The 20986-nt window shown below is 39.4% G+C and overlaps 1 protein-coding gene and 1 long non-coding RNA gene across 3 annotated transcripts in view; one reads left to right on the top strand and one right to left on the bottom strand.

Annotated features, from left to right (window-relative positions):
• LOC112820180 (collagen alpha-4(VI) chain-like) overlaps positions 1-992 on the top strand; it is a 106871-nt gene extending 105879 nt beyond the window's left edge. The window contains exon 38 of the mRNA XM_073900278.1: positions 329-992. Coding sequence (XP_073756379.1) covers positions 329-504 — 176 coding nt within the window. The 3' untranslated portion in view covers positions 505-992. The remainder of the gene's footprint in view (positions 1-328) is intronic.
• LOC141374051 (uncharacterized) overlaps positions 1-20986 on the bottom strand; it is a 92525-nt gene that overhangs the window by 55782 nt on the left and 15757 nt on the right. The window lies entirely within an intron of this gene.

Raw genomic sequence — 20986 nt, 5'->3', positions numbered from 1 at the left:
TTCATTCATGCATTCATTCACTCATTTACACATTATCTAGTGTATCTTCCATATGGTGGGTACTGTGCAAAATAATAGCGGTACCTGTATTGCACTTTTCATGTATGTTCTGTGCCACCTTATGACAAACCTGTGATGTGGGTTTTTTCATTGCTTTTATGGTTGAAGAAATTGGGGCTCAGAGAGGCTAAGTTCAGGATAAGCTCAGGCTCACACAGCCAGTTGGTGGTGAGGTGGGATTCATTCCCAAACTGTTTCCAAACCATCATTCCTTTGTTGTCATGCTCATGCAGGAATTTCAGCTCTCCCTGCCTTTGTTTTGCTGCAGGTCCTTGTTCCATGGGTCCAATGGCAGGGGAGTGCCAGGATTACACCCTGAAATGGTACTACAACAAGGAGAAGCAGGCCTGCCAACAGTTCTGGTACGGCAGCTGTGGGGGCAACACTAACCGGTTCGAAACCAAGGAAGAGTGTGAGGCGCGGTGTGTCCCAACACCCTTGTAGGGCAGAACCTCATTATGGCTGCTTCTGTTTTCATAGCCGAAGAAAACGATTTTACCTTTCCTGAGACAGTGCCATACAGCTCATCAGTTATGTAGTTCACTCTACAATCTCATAGGTCGGATTCCTAACCCCCTGAATTTTTTCCTACCAGTGAGGACTTGGGCCAGGTGATGTGTGACTTGAGAAGGACTGCATTCTAGTAGCTAAAAGAGTAACTGAAACTTTGCTGTAAGTTGGTAAAGGACTTAGAACTGAATGAAAAAGAAACTTAACTTGACCTATAACATTACGTAAAATTGTTTTCGGCTCTGTAGCAAGAGAAAACTCAGTGTAAGCAGTTAGTAGAACCCAATTCGAAAATGAGTTGAAATTTGAAATCTTGTGTATCCCTAGAGAACATGGAAATGTTAGTCAAAGCGGGGGGCCTGGGAATTTTTAATGTGATATTTAATCCTTGCCACTCAGTGTAAAAATAAAGGTATTTTGGTTAAACCACTTGATGTGAAACCGTGTGTGATACCTGCTTGCTTACTGCATTATATTCTGTATTATATTTTGTGACATAGCAGTTGATGGAGAGGAAGCAGTGAGTTTGCCATGGGACCGATCCTTTGTCATCAATTATAATGACTCTTTTTCTTTGAAAGTTGGTGACTCAACAATTAAACCTGGTGTCATCAATGCACATATGAAATGAAGGGTCTAGGTTCAACCTGGATGAAAAATTTTTCCATATAGATAGTGAGGAAATTGTGGTTTTTGTAAGATCTTCCTCTGGCTTCATGGCTCTATTCCCCAGGCCTCTTACTTGGGCCCAGGCTCAGGGCAGAAGTGGGCACTGCATGGACTTCTAGAGCTCTGGATATTGAGGGTGCCTGGTGTGGGGCCTTAGGGGGATCATGTATTGATCAGCTTGGGCTGCCATAGCAAAATACCACAGGCTGGGTGGCTTAAACATCAGAAACTTATTTCTCACAATTCTGGAAGTCTAAGATCAAGGTGTGGCCAATCTGGTTCCTGGTGAGAGCTTCCTTCCTGGGTTGAAGAAAGCTGCCTTCTAGCTCTGTCCTCAAATAGCCTTTCCTCTATGGAGAGAGAGAAGGAGGGAGGAAGGGAGAGAGAGAGAGAAAGGAGAGGAGAGAAAGAGAGGGAGGAAGGGTTTTCTAGTGTCTCTTCTTTACAAGGACGCTAATTCCATAGGATTAGGACCCTACCCTTATGACCTCATTTAACCTTAAGTACTTCCTAAAGGCTTTATCTCCAAATACAGTCACATTGGGGGTTAGGGCTTCAGCATATGAATTTCGGGATGACACAAACATTCGGTGCATTATGGATCACAAGCAGCTGGTGATTGCCCCCAGGGACCCAGAGTGGCGCTTGCTCTCTGGCAATTCCTGGTTCAATAAAAAAAGCTGTCATTTCTACAATCCTATTTGTTCCTCCTTTCAGCCCAGTGACAAAGGAGATGGGATGGGAACGAGCTTTATATAAAATAATCATAGAAACATTAAAATTTTTATTCTATTTTCGTGGCAATTATTTTTATCTGATCACAAAAGGGTAACTATGTGTTCATGGTAGCAAATTTGTAAAACACAGAAATGCACATGGAAGAAATAAAGATCACTTATAATCTTTAGTCCCAAAGGTAATCATTTTGGTATAATCCAGGAATGACTGGAATACTATCTTTTTTTTTTTCCTTCCTTAACATACTACCTGGTACCTGCTTTTGGCTAAAGCATGTTCATGATGGGAATGAAATGGCACATGCTCCATCTTGCTTGAGAGAGGTACTCATCGTGCAGGTGTGCGTACACATTTCTTTTGGCATACCCACAGCTGTGGTCTGCAGGTAGGAGTTGAGTGTATCTATCCTGAGAAGGGTATGTGAGTTGAACTGTGATCTATTTTCCACTTCTTATTCCCACCCTGTCCTTCCAGCATCTAGAAGGTGAAAACCCAAAGGCAAAGATTCAATAAAGGAGGAATGTTGGGAGGAGACTTTCAGGTGTTGGTTGTTCTCATCCTTGCAACGCTTATAAGGTCCCACTGCAGTTCTCCCTGCATTTATAAGATGGTGGTATAACCCTTCCACAGAGCTCCTCTGACCTTAGCAGAAAGTTCACTTGAAAAGCCAAGGTGGAGAGACAATCTTACCAAGGATTGGAAACCATGACATTATGCAGTTTATAAGGTGCTTTCCCACATTATTTCATGTATCTACCTACTCCCACCCCTAAATCTTGGATGTTGGCATTGTTCTAATTTTTCCTGTTGTTCTTCCCATTCTCAGAAAAGTGAAGTGTCTTGACCAGGCACTTAACAGAAACTGACTTTGAATTCCTTTTGATCCCAAGAACAGTGCTCCTTAGGCTCTACTCCACTGTTCTAAAGCATTAGATGCCACCAGAGAATTCTGACGGTCAGAGTCGTGGGGGTTAGGGGTGGTGGGGGAAGGAATATGGACTGAGACAGAAGAGAGAAATTTCCTGCTCCACATAAAGGAGCTTGACTTTGCTGTCTGCCTCAGATGCTCCCCACCTACCCCTGGGGGTTCTGGTCTGGCCCAAGTCTGGGAGAGGAAGCAGCAGGAATGGACTGAAAGAGAAGTTCAACTATGGTGCAGGGAATCTTAATGACTGCCTTGGTGAACCCCACAGGGAGCTCTGGAGCTCTGGAGCTAAAAGGCTTGCCAGATTGTTCCAGAGTGTGTGGAATTGGCTGGGCCTGTATCTACTGCCTCCATTGGCCATTGGAAGCGGGCTGCCCCAGGAAGGACATGCTCATGGTGAGGCAGCTCTGAAGGGGTCCAGCTGAAGGCTGTCTGCCAATGGCACGCCTAACAGCTGGGGCAACTAGCCCTCTGCTGAGGGGGGTTCTGGGGAGTGCATCTCTATCACAGTCCCTTTACGGGGACTGTCCTTTTGCATTCTGTTTCCACATTTCCAAAGCCTCCCAAATCCAGCAGGACTCACTCAGAAGCATTAGTGCAGCATTCAAGGCCTCAGAGATCAGTCTCTAGCCTCATCGATGGTGACAGTTGTTCTGTCCCTCCAAGTTTTCACTTGAGCAATACTAAATAAATCATGTATAGTTTCCTGGAAATTCCACATGCCATTCATCCATGCTGTTGCCTGTAGTGATACTTCTGTGGATAGTGCCCATTTAATTCATTTGTTTGAAAAGTATTTCATAGGTATCTACTATCTACCAGGGCCATTATCTGTATCAAAATCCAGCTCAACTCTCATTGCCTCTGGGAAAACTTACTCTTCTCAAGAAAGAATTAGTCATTACCTCCCACAGGCTGCCTTGTACACACTTTTTTTTCCCCCCATCATATTTACACCATTTGCCCATTAGTCTCCTTAGACTGTGAGCCTTTTCACCTTGGAACTGCCCGCCCTGCACAGGGCCCGGCAGATTTTCTTTGGGTCCTGAATTTGTAACTCTCTGTTTTCAAAGACTATTAGATATGAACCACTTGCTTGACTCTTTTCATTCCATACCTCTTGCTCTAGAAAAAGCCTCTGCTTTGTAGATGTTCTGCATTTGTTCCAGACACCAGGGCATCAGTGCTCCATCAGCCAAGTAGAAAAAATTTCATGTGTTTTTAATTTCTTCCCTGGAACTGTTATCATCATTATGCATTGCTCTGGGGATATTGGTTTTTCTGATGAAGGAGTTAAGATGTAGAAAGGTCAAGTGACATCAAATCTCATGCAATGAATCAGGTTGGTAGCCTAAAATTAGAATTAAAATGTGTTTGGAACTGATGTGGCATCCGCCTGATTCACTCTGCAATGTGGAGAGGTTTTAATCATTGTGTGAATTGATTGCTTCGTACTTTTAAACATACAGTGGATTTCATTGATTTCAGAGAATCAGAGGGTTTAGGGTTGCTATGCTCCAAACTTGGTTCCCAGCCATCTCTTCAAGTATAAAAATGAATCCAAGGATTTCTCCTGAGCTCCCCTGTGTAGGGCTCATGCTGACCAGGCACTTTCCCAGCCTTTCTCATTTGTTACATTTTTGCCATCTTGTGATCTCATGGTGGGTTGTTCCTTTGGTTTTTTTTTTTTTTTAGATTTTTTATTGTTATGTTAATCACCATATATTACATAATTTGTTTTGGTGTAGTGTTCCATGATTCATTGTTTGCTCATAACACCCAGTGCTCCATGCAGAACGTGCCCTCTTTAATACCCATCACCAGGCTAACCCATCCCCCTACCCCCTCCCCTCTAGAACCCTCAGTTTGTTTTTCAGAGTCCATCATCTCTCCTGGTTCGTCTCCCCCTCCGACTTACCCCCCTTCATTCTTCCCCTCCAGCTATCTTCTTCTTTTTCTTTTTTCTTAAAATATGTTGTGTTATTTGTTTCAGAAGTACAGATCTGTGATTCAACAGTCTTGCACAATTCACAGCACTCACCATAGCACATACCCTCCCCAATGTCTATCACCCCGCCACCCCATCCCTCCCACCCCCCACCACTCCAGCAACCCTCAGTTTGTTTCCTGAGATTAAGAATTCCTCATATCAGTGAGGTCACATGATACATGTCTTTCTCTGATTGACTTATTTCACTCAGCATAACACCCTCCAGTTCCATCCATGTCGTTGCAAATGGCAAGATCTCCTTCCTTTTGATGGCTGCATAATATTCCATTGTGTATATATACCACATCTTCTTTATCCATTCATCTGTCGATGGACATCTTGGCTCTTTCCACAGTTTGGCTATTGTGGACATTGCTGCTATAAACATCGGGGTGCACGTACCCCTTCGGGTCCCTACATTTGTATCTTTGGGGTAAATACCCAGAAGTGCAATTGCTGGATCGAACGGTAGCTCTAATTTCAACTGTTTGAGGAACCTCCATACTGTTTTCCAGAGTGGTTGCACCAGCTTGCATTCCCACCAACAGTGTAGGAGGGTTCCCCTTTTGTTCCTTTGGTTTTTAAAGAGTCCCAGAGGTATGTTTTCAATGCCGCCAGGGATTCACAGTTAGGATTATGGTGTTATGGGAAATACCAAGACTGGGGCACCTGAATTCAGTCCCTGATTCCCTCTATTACTTCCCTGGTGACCTGTGCAACTCACTCCATTTTTCTGAGCCTTGGTGTTTTCTGGCTGAGGAGACTGGAAATGAGAGGCACATCTCTTGCTCACTATAGTCTCTCTAAATTCTGCATGCAAACTGAATTATTCTTCTTTAGCTCATCTCTTACCTTAGGCATCTAAAAGAAGCAAGCCTAACTGAGGACAAAAGAACCACCCAGTTGAATCCAACACAAACTGCTGACCCATAGAATAATGAGCTAAATAAATGGTTGTTGTTTTAGAACACTAAATTTTGGGGTGACTATAATTTGATGAAACCTGGGGCTGAGCTGGCTCATGTGTCTATAGCCAGGCACCAGTCTCTTGGTCAGTTGTTTGGCTTAGGGTCACTTCCTAATGATAAGAAAATTATATATTTGTATGCACCTAATAATGAATGTAGCCTTAATATATATAAAACACCAATGCAGTTAGGCTAGAGAAAGCCTTTAGAAGCAGAAGAATTGGAAAGGAAGAAGTAACATAGTTTCTTTTTATAGATGACATGAATATGTTTCTGGGAAAATAAAAAGTTCTAAGAGAACAACAGTGTTGTAGATAGAGCCTGCTCCATCAGCCTGGATCCTACAGGGATCAGTAACAGCTTACTGTGATGGACACAAAATATGGCTGAGACATATGTTGTTATAAACCACTGAAATTTAGGGGATGTTACTGCAGCATTACCAAGCCTATTCCCAGTGATACAGATAGAGAGCAATGGGGACTCTCAAACATGGCTCTAGGGAGTGAAAATGAGAAAGCATTCTGGCATTTTCTATTAAAATTAAAAATACAGATATCCTGAACCAGCAATTTCACCCTTGCACATATCCCCTGGAAACTTACGTGCATGATCACCAGGATTCATACACATTCACGTGCAATGTTCAGACCCCCAAGTCATGACAACCCACATGTCCATTAATAGTGAGTTGGGTGAAAATGCTGGAGTACATTAAAACAGGGTGTACAACAATGGAAATGAATTAAACTGAATTAAGATTCAACCACATGGCTGACTGTTAAAAGAGATATTTTTGAGAGATAGGGAAAGACAGAAATATGTACAGAGTAGGATTCAATTTATCTAAGCTTCAAAAGCAGGCAAAATTAAATTATATTGTTATCCCTTATGTGATGAGACTAGGAAAAAAAAAAAAAGCAAAGCAGCAGTTACCACTGAAGTCAGGATGGCAATGTGGTGGAGACTGTGATGTGTCACACACATACCCCCTTTAGGAATGAAGAACTCCTTCCTCCAGCTGCTGTGGGTGCTGTGGGATGGTGACCTCAGAGGTTGGCCTTTATGGGAGGTTTCCTCAGTTGAAAAATTCACATCCTTCCACGGGCAGATGTATCCAGCCAGCGACTGATCAATATCGAATTATAAAGGCCCAGCCCACCACCTATAGGGCCATCCCAGCTCCGAGCTGTCTGTGGGGTCGGCTGAGAACTTCGATGGGACTACAGTGCAGCCCAATGACTCTCTACCTAATGGGATTTTCTTCCCTTCCTTTCCACAGGCATTGACCTCAAGAGCACTCCCTTATAAACATCCTGCATGATAAGCTCTGTTTCAGAGACTGTTTCCTAGGGTCCCTAGCCTGTCATCCTTTTGCAGAGAGGGTGCCTGGCACTGGGAAGCAGAACTGGGATGCTGGAAAATGTTCAGGTCTTCTCTATTTTTACAGGTATTTACTTTACATGCATTCATTAAAGTGTGCATTTATGTTTTATGCCATTGATTCATGGCTTTTTTTAAATTTATGTTTTATGCATCGTAATAATACAGAAATTTCTTAGAAATACAAAGCCAGAACATGTGAGCTTATGTTACCTTCATATACCTTCATATAACCCTTGTAATTATATATATAATATATATAATATATATATATTATGTATTATATATATATATATAAAACACCCATATAATTCAAGGAAGTAGAACATATTCTATGTTGGTCTGAGTTAACGTCCTTCTTTGGAAGTGGTGGCAAACTCTTCATTATGCATTTATGAGTGGGCACATTTTAAAAGCATGATTTTTCATTCATCAGAAGATAGCAATTATGTCAGAGTACCTTCTGTTACAAAAAGATATACTCAGACTGGGCCTGGTTTTGATTTCTTAATCACTTTCCTCAGGGGAAACTAAAGAGTGATGTCAGAATGTTCAGACTCATTTTAATCTCAAGGTACTTTGAAATACCTTAGTTTTTTTAAAATTCCAGTACAATTAATGTACAGTGTTATATTGGTTTCAGGTGTACAATATAGTGATTCAACAGTTCCATACATTACTCAGTGCTCATCAAGGTAAGTGTGCTCTTAATCCCCTTCACCTGTTTCACCCATCCCCCCACCCACCTCCCCTCTGGGAACCATCAGTTTGTTCTCTAAGAGTCTGTTTTATGGTGTCTTCTTTTCTTTGTTTTGTTTCTTAAATTCCACATATGAGTGAAATCATACGGTATTTGTCTTTCTCTGACTGACTTACTTCACTTAGCATTATACCTTCTAGATCCATCCATGTTGTTTCAAATGGAAAGATTTCCTTCTTTTTTATGGCTGAATAATATTGTATTGTATATATAACCACATCTTTATCCACTCATTTATCATTGGACATTTGAGTTACTTCATATTTTGGATATTGTAAATAATGCTGCAATAAACATAGGGGTGCATTTATTTTTTCAAATTAGTGTTTTGTATTCTTTGGGTGAATAGCCAGTAATGGAATTACTGGATAATATGGTAGTTCTATTTTTAATTTTTTGAGGAACCTCCATACTGTTTTACACAGTGGCTGCACCACTTTGCATTCCCACCAACAGTGCATGAGTGCTCCTTTTTCTCCACATCCTTGACAACACTTGTTTTTTGTGTTTTTGATTTTAGCCATTCTGACAGGTGTGAGGTGATATCTCATTGTAGTTTTGATTTGCATTTCCCTGATGATGAGGGATGTTGAGCATCTTTTCATATGTCTGTTGGCCATCTGGATGTCTTCTTTGGAGAAATGTCTGTTCATGTCTTCTGCCCATTTTTAATGGGATTATTTGTTCTTTTTGGTGTTCAGTTGTACAATTTCTTTATATAATTTGGATACTAAGATGGCAGAGGAGTAGGAGATCTAAATTTTGTCTGGTCCCAGGAATTCAGCTAGATAGTGATCAAACCATTCCGAACACCTACGAACTCAACAGGAGATCGAAGAAAAGAATAGCAGCAACTCTGAACAGAGAAACAACAACTTTCTGGAAGAGTCATGTTCTATCCTTTTATATATATATATATATATATATATATATATATATATATATATATATTGTTCTCTCTTTAAAATTTTGGGATATGGTTTCTTCTAACAGACCAAAATATATCCTAATCTCTAGTGTATGGCTTTTTTCTAGTCTCCTTCCTGATCACATTCTCTCCCCCTTTTTTTTAAATCCTTTTTTTTTTCCAAACAACTTCTTATCAATTCTTTTTATAAAATCTTTTATAATTTTCATCTTTACAGTCATATTCCATTCCCTCATCGTATTAACCCTTATTTTTGTACATATATGTTTTTCTTTCTTTAAAATTTTGGGAAGCACTTTCTTCTAACAGACCAAAATATGCCCCAAATCTAGTGTGTGGCACTGATCTATGCACCAGCCTGATCATATTTGATCATATTCTGTTTTTTTTGGTTTTTTGTTTTTATCTTTTTCTTTTTTTTTCTTTTTTCTTTCTTTCCCTTCCTTCTCCCCCAGTTTCAGATCTCTCCAGATTTGTTTAGTGTATATTTTCTGGGGACATTGTTAACCTGTTAGCATTTTGTTCTCTCATTCATCTATTATTCTCTGGACAAAATGACAGGATGGAAAAAATCACCTCAAAAAAAAAAGAACAAGAGGCAGTACCAACTGCCAGGGACCTATTAAAAGGATATTAGTAAGATGTTGGAACTAGAGTTCAGAATGACAAATTTAAAGATACTGGCTGGGCTTGAAAGAGGCATGGAAGATATTAGAGAAACCCTTTCTGGAGAAATAAAAGAACGAAAATCTAACCAAGTTGAAATCAAAAAGGCTATTAATGAGGTCCAATCAAAAATGGGGGCACTAACTGCTAGGATAAATGAGGCAGAAGAGAGAATCAGTGATAGAGAAGACCAAATGATGGAAAATAAAGAAGCTGAGAAAAAGAGATAAACAACTACCGGATCACGAGGGCAGAATTCGAGAGATAAGCGATATCATAAGATGAAACAATATTAGAATAATTGGGATCCCAGAAGAAGAAGAGAGAGAAGAGCAGAAGGTATATTGGAGCAAATTATAGCAGAGAACTTCCCTAATGTGGGGAAGGAAACAGGCATCAAAATACAGGAGGCACAGAGAACCCCTCTCAAAATCAATAAAAATAGGTCAACACCCCGACATCTAATAGTAAAACTTAGGAGTCTCAGAGACAAAGAGAAAATCTTGAAAGCAGCTTGGAAGAAGAGATATGTAACCTATAATGGTAGAAACATTAGATTGGCAACAGACGTATCCACAGAGACCTGGCAGGCCAGAAAGGACTGGCATGATATCTTCAGAGCACTAAACGAGAAAAATATGCAGCCAAGAATACTATAGCCAGCTAGGCTGTCATTGAAAATAGAAGGAGAGATAAAAAGCTTCCAGGACAAACAAAAACTAAAGGATTTGCAAACACAAAACCAGCCCTCCAAGAAATGTTGAAAGGGGTCCTCTAAGCAAAGAGAGAGCCTAAAAATAACATAGGCCAGAAAGGAACACAGACAATATACAGTAATAGTCACCTTACAGGCAATACAATGGAACTAAATTCATATCTTTCAATAGTTACCCCGAATGTAAAAGGGCTAAATGCCCCAATCAAAAGACACAGGGTATCAGATTGGATAAAAAAAACAAGACCCATCGATATGCTGTCTGCAAGAGACTCATTTTAGACCCAAAGACACCCCCAGATTGAAAGTGAGGGGGTGGACAACTATTTACCATGCTAATGGACACCAAAAGAAAGCTGGGGTGGCAATCCTTCTATCAGACAAATTAGATTTTAAACCAAAGACTGTAATAAGAGATGAGGAAGGACACTATATCCTACTTAAAGGGTCTAACCAACAAGATCTAACAGTTGTAAATATCTATGCCCCTAACATGGGAGCAGCCAATTAGATAACCCAATTAATAACAAAAGCAAAGAAACACATTGACAACAATACAATAATAGTGGGGGACTTTAACACCCCCCTCACTGAAATGGACAGATCATCTAAGCAAAAGATCAACAAGGAAATAAAGACTTTGAATGACACACTGGACCAAATGGACTTCACAGATATATTCAGAACATTCCATCCCAGAGCAACAGAATACACATTCTTCTCTAATGCCCATGGAACATCCTCCAGAATAGATCACATCCTAGGTCACAAATCAGGTCTCAACCGGTACTAAATGATGAGGATCATTCCCTGCATATTTTCAGACCACAATGCTTTGAAACTAGAACTCAAAAACAAGAGGAAAGTCGGAAGGAACTCAAATACATGGAAGCTAAAGAGCATCCTACTAAAGAATGAATGGGTCAACCAGGAAATTAAAGAAGAATTTAAAAAATTCATGGAAACCAATGAAAATGAAAACACAACTGTTCAAAATCTTTGGGATGCAGCAAAGGCAGTCCTAAGAGGAAAGTATATAGCAATACAAGCCTTTCTCAAGAAACAAGAAAGGTCTCAAATACACAGCCTAGCCCTACACCTAAAGGAGCTGGAGAAAGAACAGAAATAAAGCCTAAACCCAGCAGGAGAAGCGAAATAATAATGATCAGAGCAGAAATCAATGAAATAGAAACCAAAAGAACAGTAGAACAGATCAACGAAACTAGGAGCTGATTCTTTGAAAGAATTAACAAGATTGATAAACTCCTGGCCAGACTTATCAAAAAGAAAAGAGAAATGACCCAAATAAACAAACAAATAAACATACAAAATCATGAATGAAAGAGGAGAGATCACAACCAACACAAAATTATAAGAACATATTATGAGCAACTATATGCCAGTAAATTAGATAATCTGGAAGAAATGGATGCATTCCTAGAGATGTATCAACTACCAAAACAACTACCAAAAAAGGAAGAAATAGGAAACCTGAACAGACCTATAACCACTAAGGAAATTGAAACAATAATCAAAAATCTCCCAAAAAACAAAAGCCCAGGGCCAGATGGCTTCCCAGGGGAATTCTACCAAACATTTTACGAAGAATTAATACCTATTCTTCTGAAACTGTTCCAAAAAAATAGAAATGGAAGGAAATGGAAGAAATGGAAGAAAAACTTCCAAACTCATTTTATGAGGCCACCATTACCTTGATCCCCAAAGGAGACAAAGACCCCATCAAAAAGGAGAATGATAGACTAATATCCTTGATGAACATGGATGCAAAGATTCTCACCAAAATACTAGCCAATAGGATCCAACAGTACATTAAAAGGATTATTCACCATGACCAAGTGGGATTTATTCTTGAGCTGCAAGGTTGGTTCAACATCCGCAAATCAACCAATGTGATACATTACATTAATAAAAGAAAGAACAAGAACCATATGATCCTCTCAATAGATGCAGAAAAAGTATTTGACAAAGTACAGCATCCTTTCTTGATCAAAACTCTTCAGAGTATAGGGATAAAGGGTACATACCTCAATAGCATAAAAGCCATCTATGAAAAACCCACAGCAAATATCATTCTCAATGGGGAAAAACTGAGAGCTTTCCCCCTAAGGTCAGGAACACAGCAGGGATGTCCACTATCACCAGTGCTATTCAACATAGTACTAGAAGTCCTAGCTACAGCAATCAGACAACAAAAAGAAATAAGAGGCATCCAAATCAGCAAAGAAGTCAAACTCTCACTCTTTGCAAATGATATGATACTTTATGTGGAAAACCCAAAAGACTCCCCCCCAAAACTGCTAGAACTCATACAGGAATTCAGTAAAGTGGCAGGATATAAAATCAATGCACAGAAATCAGTGGCATTCCTATACACCAATAAGAAGACAGAAGAAAGAGAAATTAAGGCGTTGATCCCGTTTACAACTGCACCCAAAACCATAAGATACTTAGGAATAAATCTAACCAAAGAGGCAAAGAATCTATACTCAGAAAACTAAGAAATTGAGGAAGACACAAAGAAATGGAAAAACGTTTCATGTTCATGGATTGGAAGAAAAAATATTGTGAGGATGTCAATGCTACCTAGAGCAATCTACACATTTAATGCAATCCCTATCAAAATACCAACCATTTTTTTCAAAGAAATGGAACAAATAACCCTAAAATTTGTATGGAACCAGAAAAGACCCCAAATAGCCAGAGGAATGTTAAAAAAGAAAAGCAAAGCTGGTGGCATCACAATTCCGGACTTCCAGCTCTATTACAAAGCTGTCATCATCAAGACGGTATGGTACTGGCACAAAAACAGACACATCGATCTATGGAACAGAATAGGGAGCCCAGAAATGGACCCTCAACTCTATGGTCAACTCATCTTCAACAAAGCAGGAAAGAATGTCCAATGGAAAAAAGTCTCTTCAACAAATGGTGTTGGGAAAATTGGACAGCCACATGCAGAAGAATGAAACTGGACCATTTCCTTACACCACACACAAAAACAGACTCCAAATGGTTGAAAGACCTAAATGTGAGACAGGAGTCCATCAACATCCTAAAGGAGAACACAGGCAGCAACCTCTTCGACCTCAGCCGCAGCAACTTCTTCCTAGAAAATCGCCAAAGGCAAGGGAAGCAAAGGCAAAAATGAAGTATTGGGACTTCACCAAGATAAAAAGCTTTTCCACAGCAAAGGAAACAGTCAACAAAACCAAAAGACAACTGACAGAATGGGAGAAGATATTTGCAAATGACAGATCAGATAAAGGGCTAGTATCCAAAATCTATAAAGTACTTATCAAACTCAACACCCAAAGAACAAATGATCCAATCAAGAAATGGGCAGAAGACATGAACAGACATTTTTCCAAAGAAGACATCCAAATGGCCAACAGACACATGAAAAAGTGCTCAACATCGCTCAGCATCAGGGAAATCCAAATCAAAACCTCAATGAGATATGACCTCACACCAGTCAGAATGGCTAAAATTAACAAGTCAGGAAACGACAGATGTTGGCGGGGATGTGGAGAAAGGGGAGCCCCCCTACACTGTTTGTGGGAATGCAAGCTGGTGCAGGCACTCTGGAAAACAGTATGGAGGTTTCTCAAAAAGTTGAAGATAGAGCTACCATACGATCCAGCAATTGCACTACTGGGTATTTACCCCAAAGATACAAATGTAGGGATCCGAAGGGGTACGTGCATGCTGATGTTTATAGCAGCAATGTCCACAATAGCCAATCTGTGGAAAGAGCCAAGATGTCCATCAACAGATGAATGGGTAAAGAAGTGATATATATATGCAATGGAATATTACACAGCCATCAAAAGGAATGAGATCTTGCCATTTGCAATGATGTGGATGGAACAGGAGGGTGTTATGCTGAACGAAATAAGTCAATCAGAGAAAGAAAATGTATCATATGCCCTCACTGATAGGAGGAATTCTTAATCTCAGGAAACAAACTGAGGGTTGCTGGAGTGGTGGGGGGTGGGAGGGAAGGGGTGGCTGGGTGATAGACATTGGGGAGGATATGTGCTATGGTGAGCGCTGTGAATTGTGTAAGACTGTTGAATCACAGACCTGTACCTCTGAAACAAATAATATGTTAAATTATTATGTTAATATATAACATAAAAATATGTTAAACAATAATATGTTAAAAAAAAGAAGAAGAAGATAGCAGGAAGGGAAGAATGAAGGAGGGGAAATCAGAGGGGGAGGGGAAATGAACCATGAGAGACTATGAACTCTGAGAAATAAACTGAGGGTTCTAGAGGGGAGGGGGGTGGGGGGATGGCTTAGCCTGGTGATGGGTATTAAAGAGGGCACGTACTGAATGGAGCCCTGGGTGTTATACGCAAACAATGAATCATGGAACACTGCATCAAAAACTAATGATGTGATGTATGGTGATTAACATAACATAATAATAAAAATAAATAAATAAATATATAATTTGATTACTGACCCCTAACCAGATATATCATTTGGAAATATCTTCTCTCATTTAATAGGTTGTTTTAATTTCGACTCTTAGAATTGGACAGGGCCTAGAAAGAAATTTATAAGGAGAGATGAAAGAAGTAATATCCATTCATCCAAAAAAATATTTACTGAACACATACTTACCTTAGTTCTTACATGCTAAGAACACTTCTATTAACTTGGGATATATAAGTAAAGAATAAAGAAAGAAATTCTTGCTCTCATCTGCTCACATGGTTAGCTTTTTTTCCATCTGCTCACATAGTTACTTTTTTTTTTTTTTTTGGGTATGTGGTGAGAGCTCCTGAAATTTACCCTGTTAACAAATTTCCATGGTACCATATAGAATTATTAACCTATAGTCATCATGTTGTATATTATATCTCTAAATATTCAACCTATATAATTGCAACTTTGTACCCTTTAATCAACATCTCCACATTTCTCCCACCTCTCTGAGTCTGGTAACCACCGTTCTTCTATTCTCTATTTTCATGTATTTGACTTTTTTTAGATTCCACATATAAGTGAGATCATATAGTACTTTTCTTTCTGTATCTGAATTATTCTAGTGTAATGTCTTCCAAGTTCATCCATGTTGTTGCAAATGGCAGGATATCCATCATTTATTAAGGCTGAGTAATATTCCATTGTATATACATACCATAATTTCTTTATCTAATAATCTGTCAAAGGATGCTTAGATTGTTTTCACATCTTGGCTATTGTGAATAATGCTGAGGTGAAGGTAGGAGCCTGGATATCTCCAAGGTATTGATTTCAGTTCCTTTGGATATATACCCAGAAGTGGGATTGCTGGATCATATGGTAGTTCTATTCTTCATTTTTTGAGAAACCTCCGTATTATTTTCCATAATGGTTATGCCAATTTACATTCCCAACAACAGTACACAAGGGATCCCTTTTCTCCACATCCTCATCAACATTTGTTATCTCTTTTTAAAAAAGATTTTATTTCTTTATTTGAGAGGGAGAGAGCACAAGTGGAGGGTGGGGTAGAGGGAGATGGACGAGCAGACTCCCCACAGAGTGTGGAGCCCAATGTGGGGCTTGATTCCAGGACCCTGAGATCATGACCTGAGCTGAGGTCAGATGCTTAACCAACTGAGCCACCCAGGCATCCCTGTTATTTCTTTTTATTAACAGCCATCTTAACAGATGTGAGGTGATATATCATTGTGATTTTGGTTAGCATTTTCCTGATGATTAGTGATGTTTAGTACCTTTTCATCTACCTATGGCCATTTGTATATCTTCTTTGGAAAAATGCCTATTCAGGTACTTTGCTCATTTTTTTAAACTGGTTGTTTGCTTTCTTGCTATTGCATTGTAGGAGTTCCTTATACATTTTGTATATTAACTCCGTTTTAGATAAATAGTTTGTAAATATTTTCTCCCATTCCATAGACTGCCTTTTCATTTTATTGATTGTTTCCTTTGCTGTGCAGAGCTTTTTAGTTTGAGGTTGTCCCACTCATTTATTTTTGTTTTTGTTGCCTAAGCTTTTGGTATCACATTCAAAAAATCATTGCTGATCAACAGCTGGCAGAGTAGTGATACTGGCCTTTGTCTCCTCATACCCACAACAACAATTAGACAGCTATCCATGAACAAAAATAACACTGGAAGAGCTCAAGAACCCCATTAAGAATCTACTGTAATACAATGGAGCAAAAAATGAATAACTACAGAGAAAACATCACTGAGGAGATTGTCTTAGTTGAGATGTTTGGAGATGACTAGGAACAAAGAAGAGGAGTGGAGGCTATCATCATCAGATGCCACTTGCTGCCATCTCCCTAATGGCCTGCTCTGCTGAGGACCCCTTCTGCCCTTGCCACTGAGGACCTCACAGCCCCAGCAACAGCTGCAGATTCCCCGTAGCTTTCATTGCAGAGGACCCCATAATGTCACCGGCATAGACCCCAGCAGCCTACTCCACAGAGTTCACTAACAGCTTTTGCCACTGACATACCAAGAGCCATAGCTGCCATGGAGCCCCAGAATAAAGATGCTGCTGTGCACCTTTCAGAATGAGCTGCTGTTGTGTTGTCCTGGAACTTGGACTTCCTGTCCCCACAGCCACATGCATGCCTGACTGCAGAGCCACAGTTGCTCCACATGTAGCTGCATTTCAGACCCCGGCTCTGTGTATACCCACACTCCAGAGCCTGGCTTAATGATTGCTATGTGTATGCCCCCATCTCAGGTGCCAAAGCCACTGTTAAGGCAGTGAAACCAGCACTCCAGACCCTCAAGTGCTATTTCTCCATGCATATCTTTGCTTTAGAACCTGGCTCCATGGCTACTTAATACTCACCTGTATCTCAAGCACCCAAGCCATCATGTTGTGGGCTAGCCAGTGCCCTGGACCTCAGAGCCACTGTTCTGCTGTCACTCTGTGAGAACCAGTGCTTCAGACTCCAGCTCAGTGGCTGCTCCACAGGCACAAATGTGTCAGATACCAATACTGCCACCACCACGAGGGCACCCATTAGCTTGACCCAGCACCAAGAGGAATCCACTTGGCCATGACATCCCTTATAGGAGAAAAAGAGATCAGGTGGTCCCCAGTAGCCTTCACCACTGAAGATTCCAGCAGCCTTTACTGCTGCTACAGACACCTTGGTCTAAGCCTTGGTTGTTGGGGACCACTACAATCTTTGCCATCGCTAACCAAAGCTGAGTTGCACAGAGACTATACCAGCAAGCCTTCCCCACCTGCAGGTGGACCATTTGTATGTCTGAAAGAGGTGATTGCTCTAGCAAACATTCAGACATCAAGCAAAGCTACAAGAAACATGAAAAATTAAGGAAACATGATATGACCAAAGGAACATAATTTTCCAGTAACTTACCCCCCCAAAAAAGAGCTCTATGTATTGTCTGACAAAGAATTAAAAATAATTGTTTTAAGGAAGCCCAGTAAATTACAAGAGAACACAGACAACTCAATGAAATCAGGAAAACATTATGTAAATAAAATGAAAATTTCAACAGAGAGACAGAATTCATTGAAAAGAACAAACAGAAACTCTAGAACTAAACAATATAATGAATTAAATTAAGAAATGCAATAGAGAGCACCAACAGCAAACTTGAACAAGGAGAAAGTAAGAATCTGATCTTAAAGATAGGTCATTTGAAATTATCAAGTCAGAGAAGAAAAAAGAAAAAATGAACTAGTGAAGCGAGCCTAAGTGAATTTAGGGCACCACAAAGTAAAACAGTATTTACATTATGGGAATTTCAGAAGGAGGAAAAAAAGAAAGGAGCAGAAAGATTATTAAGGAAATAATGTCTGAAAACCTCCTAAATCTGTGGAGTGATATGAATGAACATCTAGGCACATAAAGCTCATAAATCCTCAAGGAGATTCAACACAAAGAGGACTTCATTTAGACACATTATGAGAAAACTGTCAAATATCAAAGAAAGCTTATTCATGAACAACTAGTAAGTCAAAGAAAAATCAAAAAAGACATAAAAATATCTTGAGACAGATGAAAATGGAATTGTGACATACCAAAACTTACGGGATATAGCAAGAGCAGTTCTAAGAGGGAAGTTTGTAGTAATAAATGTCTATAGTAATGTATAGTAAGTAATAAATGTCTATAGTAAGAAGAAAGCAATCTCAAATAACCCAACTTTGCACCTCAAGGAAATGAAAAAAGAACAAACTAAGCTTAAAGTTAGCAGAAGGAAGGAACTAACAAAGATTTGAGCAGAAATCAATGAAAGAGAGACTAGAAAGACAATTGAAAAGATCAACATAAGAAAGTGCTGGTTTTCTAGAAAAGATAAAATTGTCAAACCTTTAGCTGGACTAAGAAAAAAGAGAGGGCACTCATATAACATCAGAAATGAAAGAGGAGACATTAAAATTGTTAACAGAAATATAATGGATCTTAAGAGATTACTATGAACAATTATATGCCAAAAATTGAATAACCTAGAAGAAATGAATAAATTCCTAGAAACAGACAGTTTATAAAGACTTGATCAGTCAGAAATAGACAATCTGAACAGATCAGTAACAAGTAAGAAGATTGAAACAGTAGGCAAAAATCTCCCAGCAAAGAAAAGCCCACGTTTTGTGTTAGTCTCAGCCTATCAATAGTGATGCTATGGGCTAGAAATATCTGGGGGCACTTGCCTGACTGGTACCTGGGCTGGCGAGCCCCACAGACATTTCCCTTGCCAGAACTAATGTTATAACTGCATTGGCCCTTGAGGTTCTTATGATTGTAAGATGCACCTCAGCAATGACTATCTGGGAACTTTGGAAAAAAGCAAGCTTTATTACAAGTCCTGGAGGGCGTGCAGTATGCCCCGGGGCCACACAGCAAGGTTGTGGGTAGAGAGAGAGTGTGGACCTGGGTTTTGCATTTATTAGGGTTGAAGGAGGGGTGCCTAGGGTTTCACAGGCTCAATCTTTATTGGTGAGTTTAAAACATAGAAACAGGAATTAAGTCACAAGAAGGGAAATGCAGAGTCACTCAAATGGTTAATTATGTATGTCACCAAGACTTTCATGGGTAAGGCAGCCTGGCTCTTTGTCTTGTGGGTAGCAATATGCTTATTTGAGATGGATGTCTTTATAATGGATGACTTGGCAATCAGAAGCTTAATGTCTGGCACTTACAGTACAATCAAACAAGCTAATTGTCAGGCATTTACACCACACCCCAGAACCAGATGGCTTCAGTGATGAATTCCACCAGAAATTTAAAAAATTAACATGATCCTTTTCATATTTTTCCAAAAAATTGACCAGGAAGGAATACTTCTGACCTCATTTTGTGAGTCAATAATTACCCTGTTACTAAAGCCAGGTAAGGACACTAAAGAAAAGAAAACTACAGGCCAATATCTCTGAGGAATATAGATGCAAAAATCCTCAACAAAATGCTAGCAAACAAAATTCAGCAGCACATTAAAAGGATAATATACCATGATCAAGTGAGATACATCTCTGGGATGCAAGGGATGGTTCAAAATACGCAAATCAATAAATGTGTTACACTGTATTAACAGAACAAAGGATACAATTGATCATCTTAATAGATGAGCAAAAGGCAGTTGACAAAATTCAGTATCTTTTTATGATAGAAACTCCCAATAAATTGGGTATAGAAGGAATGTACTTCAATTTAATAAAGAACATATATGACAAGCCCACAGCTAACATCATACTCAATGGTGAAAGGTTGAGAGCTTTTCCTCTAAGATTAGGCACAAGACAAAGGTGCCCACTCTCTCCACTCCTATTCAACATAGTACTGAAGTCCTAGCCAGAAGCAACTAGGAAAAAAAATGGGAAATAAAAGGCATCCAAAACAGAAAAGAAGAAATAACGTGGCCTCTCTGCCAATGATGTGGTCTTATATTTGGAAAACCCTATATAATTCCACCACAAAACTGTTATAATAATAAACAAATTCAGTAAAATTGCTGGATACAAAGTCAACATACAAAAATCAGTTGCAATTTATTTGAAAAAGAAATTAGGAGAGCAGTCACATTTACAATTGCATCAAGAAGAATAAAACTTAGGAATAAATCAAACCATGGATTTGAAATACTGGTGCACTAAAAATTAAGACATTGATGAAAGAAGTTGAAGATGACACAAATGAATAGAAAGATATCACATATTCTTGGATTGGAAGACCTCAATCTACTTAACTAATCTCCAACCTACAGATGAACTGGCAATTTCCAGTTTTTAGTCAGTACATACAGTTTAAGACTGATATTAAAGACATCGTTACATGGGCACTTATCATACAGATGGACACCAGCAGAGGACCATCCCAACATACAGTGGTTGAATATCAGTTTTGATTGCGTTGTGTTTTGGCAAATGTTGATAAATTCACTGCTAGCAATGAGATTGCTGCAGCAAAAGAGGTATGCATCTTAAATTTTAATAGATCTTGCCAAATAGCCCTTGGAATGGTGGTATTAATTTAAATTCCCACCTGTGGTGTGAGAGAAGGCCCACTTTCTCTTCATTTATTAGTGCTGGTTTCATCAGATTTCAAAATTTTGATAAATCTGATATATTAAAAATAGCAAATTGTTTTTATTATAGTTCTTTAATTATGAATATGATCACCTTTTTGGGAGGGCTATTTG

The sequence above is a fragment of the Callorhinus ursinus genome, unplaced genomic scaffold, assembly GCF_003265705.2.
Source record: "Callorhinus ursinus isolate GAN/ISIS: 27379988/994484 unplaced genomic scaffold, GSC_fseal_2.0 scaffold1, whole genome shotgun sequence".
Classification (NCBI taxonomy): Eukaryota; Metazoa; Chordata; class Mammalia; order Carnivora; family Otariidae; genus Callorhinus; species Callorhinus ursinus.
The sequence above is the reverse complement of the archived record's forward strand: the minus strand, read 5'-3'. Positions and strand labels throughout refer to the sequence as shown.